Genomic DNA, 4,930 nt, shown 5'->3' on the forward strand with positions numbered 1-4,930 from the left:
GGGGGCGGGGTGGGGGGGGAGCCCGGAAAGTCCCTGGGCGCCTGCCAGGAACACTCAGCTCATAATAACCTCGCGGAAAACACCGTGGCCTCGGCCTCCAGAAACCCCGGCCTTGCGCAATCCCCCGCAGCCCGCGCCTCCCTGGCCCCACGCATTGTACTCACCCTGGGGTTTTTCCCTCTTCCCTCAGGTTCCTGCACTTGGCCATCATCCATGAAGAGAAGGCGCTGACGATGGAAGTGGTCCGCCAAGTGAAGGGAGACCTGGCCTTTCTTAACTTCCAGAACAACCTGCAGCAGGTGCGCCTCTTGCCCGGCCCCAGCCTCTCTGACCCGGGGATCTAGCACAGCACGCCTAGTCCTTTCCCGCGGTTCTCAACCTGTGGGTCGCAACCCCTGAAAGTACATCCTGCATATCAGATATTTACATGACGATTCATAACAGTAGTAAAATTACAGTTATAAAGTAGCAACGAAAATAATTTTATGGTTGGGGGTCACCACCACATGAGGAATTGTATTAAAGGGTCGCGGCATTAGGAAGGTTGAGAACCACTGCAAGTCAATGGTCATTATTCGACCTGACCTTTTACATTCCAATCTGCCAACATTCAAGTAAATTCCATTAATTTGGTGAGACCTTTATGAAGACCACTGGGGGGCCTCTGGTATTTGCCTTGCCCCTTGCACCTGGGGTCGGGGGGTGCAGCACCCACAACCTGGGGAATCTCTGAGGTTCAAGGGAACTCAGACTGTGGGGTTGATCCATAATTGATCCTCTCTGTTCCCTCTTCTGTTTGTAGACTCCGCTCCACTTGGCTGTGATCACCAACCAGCCAGTAATCGCCCAGGCACTTCTGGAAGCTGGCTGTGATCCTGAGCTGCGAGACTTTCGAGGAAATACCCCCCTACACCTTGCCTGTGAGCAGGGCAGCCTGGCCAGTGTGGGAGTCCTGACTCAGAGCTGTGGGACCCAGCACCTCCAGGCCATCCTGCAGGCCACCAACTACAACGGTACGTCTGGCTGCCCTGCCCACCAGAAGGCAGGTGACCAGGAGAAGGGGGAGGTGGGCCAACTTAAGGATTCCAGGCAAGAGCTTAAACTCTCGGCATGGGAAAGGCTGAGAAAATGTGTATACAAAAGGCCTGTTGGATGCCTTTATAAAATTCATTCAGAAACCAGATTCTTGAGAAGAATTTGTCCCTTTAAAGAGTAGGTGAAAGATTCTGCTTGAGATGTGAGGCGTGAAACGAAGTGTTTATATTTTCTTCCTTTTGTTTTTCTAGGCCACACATGTCTGCACTTAGCCTCCATCCATGGCTACCTGGGCATCGTGGAGCATTTGGTGTCCTTGGGCGCTGATGTCAATGCCCAGGTGAGTGCGTCATGCCTCCCAATGGAGTGAGTGCATGGGGCCCAGGGCCCTCCTCACTGAGATTTCATGTGCTTTTTCACAAGCAAAAATTCTAAACTCAACTGTAAATATCTCATTCCTTTTGGTTTCAGGAACCCTGTAATGGCCGAACGGCCCTTCATCTTGCGGTGGATCTGCAGAATCCCGACCTGGTGTCTCTCCTGTTGAAGTGTGGGGCTGATGTCAACAGAGTCACCTACCAGGGCTATTCCCCATACCAGCTCACCTGGGGCCGCCCAAGCACCCGGATACAGCAGCAGCTGGGCCAGCTGACCCTAGAAAACCTTCAGATGCTGCCAGAGAGTGAGGATGAGGAGAGCTATGACACAGAGTCGGAGTTCACAGAGGACGAGGTGAGTCTCAATTATGCTCTGCAAAAAAAACCAGTTAGAGTGGCCATTCTCCCTCCACCCTCCCCGGCCCTTAGAGCTATACTCTTCATCCAAAGGTATCACATAATGAAGTTCTCCAACTTTAGTGTATAGAGCAGTGATGGCAAACCTATGACACGCGTGTCAGAGGTGACACGCGAACTCATTTTTTGGTTGATTTTTCTTTGTTAAATGGCATTTAAATATATAAATTAAATATCAAAAATATAAGTCTTTGTTTTACTATGGTTGCAAATATCAAAAAATGTCTATATGTGACACAACACCAGAGTTAAATTAGGGTTTTTCAAAATGCTGGCACACCGAGCTCAAAAGGTTCGCCATCACTGGTATAGAGCCAGTATCCCAAGAGTATGTCTTTTCTTCTTTGCTTTTAAGGAGAGGAGCATCAAAACAAAACTCCCTCAGCCCATTCATCTAGATTTGGGATATAGAGAATGAAATCCACAAATACTTAGGTTATTTCCAGTAGCAGCTCTCTCCCCATTACCCCAGCACCCCTGGCAAAGCTCTGGGAGTTTAACATGCCTTATTTCCTCTTGTTTTTAGCTGCCCTACGATGACTGTGTGCTTGGAGGCCAGCGCCTGACGTTGTGAGCTTCACAAAGCATCTGAAAGAACATGGACTTGTATATTTGTACAAAAACAGAGTTTTATTTTTCTAAAAAAAAAAAGAAAGAAAGAAAAAAAGAAATCAAAAGGGTGTACTTATAACCACACTGCACACTGCCTGGCCCAAAACATTTGTGGTGGATCAGCCCTCATTTTGTTATTTTTATGAACTTTGGAAGGGAACAAGAAAGATCATTGGATTTCAAAGAAAACCTCTTTAAAACTCACCATTGCGGGGGTTTTTTGAGGTTCTCCAAAATCTGATGAAAGGACTGCATTTTATTTATTGTCCTTTTTGAATGAAGCCCAGCCGTGTCCTGGGACTTGTAACAATGAGGTGTGTTGTTAAACCTTTCAGTGGTGTGGGGTTAAACCTTTCAGTGGTGTGGTGCTACCTGTCAAGGTTTGTGTTACCCTCCTGTAAATGGTGTAAATAGTGTATTTTGTTGGTAATTATTTTGCTATTTCTAAGATGTATATTTATTAAACAGATGTTTACAAACAGAATTACCCTGATCGTTTTCTTTGGGCTGCCCCGGGACTCCTATTCTGAGAGTCATTCAGTCCTCAGGTGGAGGTGGAGAGATGTGTGGGAGCGCTCACCACAGCCAGCCATGGAACCCTTTCAGAGAGCAGCTTCTCACAGTTACGCACCAGCTTTGCAGGCAGCCCTGGGCCCGCTGTGTGTGGGAGGGGATGCTGTTGCAAGATTGCAAGATGATAGGAGATAGGCTTGGGGGATGGGGGGCAAGCTGCTTGGCTTACAGCTGGAAGGCTCTCCGTTGTCATTTACTTTTATCCTCTTGGTTTAAATTATTCCAGGACCCTTCCTTCCACTTTAGGAAATTATTTTGGCCAAGAGGCATATGCTGAACTGCCATTTTCTAGAGCTGGAGAATACCTCACCTATAGTACTAGAAGTTCCTAAGGACCCTGGGCTCAGGAATGAGACTGCACTAACATTTGTTAGCAGGTCCCCACCTCTGAGCCTTTGTTTCCGCGTTTATAAACTGGGCTGTTGTGTAGCTTACACAAGACAATCAATCCCCATAAAAAGCACAGCACAGTGCCAGGCACATAGTGCTAAATCAAAGTACAGCCGTTGTATTTCACATGGGAAGAAACACGTCCAGAGAGATCTTCTCCAGGGTCACCTTGCAAGGGCACAGGTGGTTAACTTTAATACATCTTGTTTTCAGGTAGTTAACATCTTTTAAACACATTCCACCTCTAAGCCCATTTTTTACCAGTTGTGGTATAAAAGTGATAATAAAGGCTTGAAAATCCAATCAGCTCAATTGGTCTCCTAATTCAGAATGATTCTACAGAGGCAGATCTCACAAGAAATCAGTAACTTGTGAAATTTGGGTTGAGATGCTCTGAATCTCAATGTTTTCATCCCTAAAATGCATGTCTTGCCTTGGTAGAAAAAGGAGTAAAGGAAAGTTTATGGCATAATATAAGGTGCAGAACAGTGTATAAATACAATTCATGGGCTTTGGCTTACACCTCAGAAAGCATTACCATTATATTATCTCTTTCTTGATCCACAAATGATGTCAAACTCAAGTGAATATGATGATCACCTTCCTCTCAGACCAAAAATGAGCCAATACTTAGAGGGCCTTTCATATATAAACAGTATTATTGTAGCCCAGCAGGAGTGGCTCGGTGGTTAAGCATCAGCCTGTGAAACAGGAGGTCACAGTTCGATTCCCAGTCAGAGCACATGCCTGGGTTGTGGGCTCAATCCCCAGTACAGGATATGTAGGAGGCAGCCGATCAATGGTCCTCTCATCATGTTTCTATCTCTCTCTCCCTCTGAAATCAATAACATATATTTTTTAAAAGCATTATTGTAGACTGTACTGACTGGTCAAAGCAGCCTTAGTCATCTGGAGCTGAGCGCTGGTGATCCCTCTACCAGTCTTGACTTCTTTCAAAATGCTCCGAGCCCATCACTGAAATTCCTTGTTCATCCCAGAGCACCTGAACACAAGTGTCATATGATGTAACACATGAATGTCGATTAGGTTCAGCTGATAAGTAGAAGCAGCAGGAGGGGAAAGGGGAGGGATAGCCAAAACAACAAAGGTTGGCCCTAGACCAGGGGTGGGCAAACTTTTTGACTCAGGGCCACAATGGGTTCTTAAACTGGACCGGAGGGCCGGAACAAAAGCATGGATGGAGTGTTTGTGTGAACTAATATAAATTCAAAATAAACATCATTACATAAAAGGGTATGGTCTTTTTTTTTTTAGTTTTATTCATTTCAAACGAGCCGGATCCGGCCCGCGGGCCGTAGTTTGCCCACGGCTGCCCTAGACTGTTTGGCTTAGTGGGTAGAGTGTCAGCCTGCAGACTGAAGGGTCCCGTTTTTTATTCCATTTGAGAGCACCTGCCCAGGTTGTGGACTCCATCCCCAGGAGGTGGTGTGTAGGAGGCAGCTAATCAATGATGTTCTCTCATCATTTTTCTGTCTCTCTCTTCCTCTCTCCTTTTCTCTGAAATC

The 4,930-nt window shown here is 46.4% G+C and overlaps 1 protein-coding gene across 1 annotated transcript; it reads left to right on the forward strand.

The window, feature by feature from the left end:
- Positions 1-74: 74 nt before the first annotated feature.
- NFKBIA (nuclear factor of kappa light polypeptide gene enhancer in B-cells inhibitor, alpha) lies at positions 75-2,925 on the forward strand (the record flags this gene model as incomplete). Its single annotated transcript, XM_006759700.2, has 5 exons — positions 75-299; positions 803-1,013; positions 1,287-1,375; positions 1,507-1,767; positions 2,356-2,925. Coding segments are annotated over 5 exons (834 nt in total), but the record flags the coding sequence as incomplete, so codon positions are not given.
- Positions 2,926-4,930: the final 2,005 nt, after the last annotated feature.

The sequence above is a fragment of the Myotis davidii genome, unplaced genomic scaffold, assembly GCF_000327345.1.
Source record: "Myotis davidii unplaced genomic scaffold, ASM32734v1 scaffold176, whole genome shotgun sequence".
NCBI lineage: Eukaryota > Metazoa > Chordata > Mammalia > Chiroptera > Vespertilionidae > Myotis > Myotis davidii.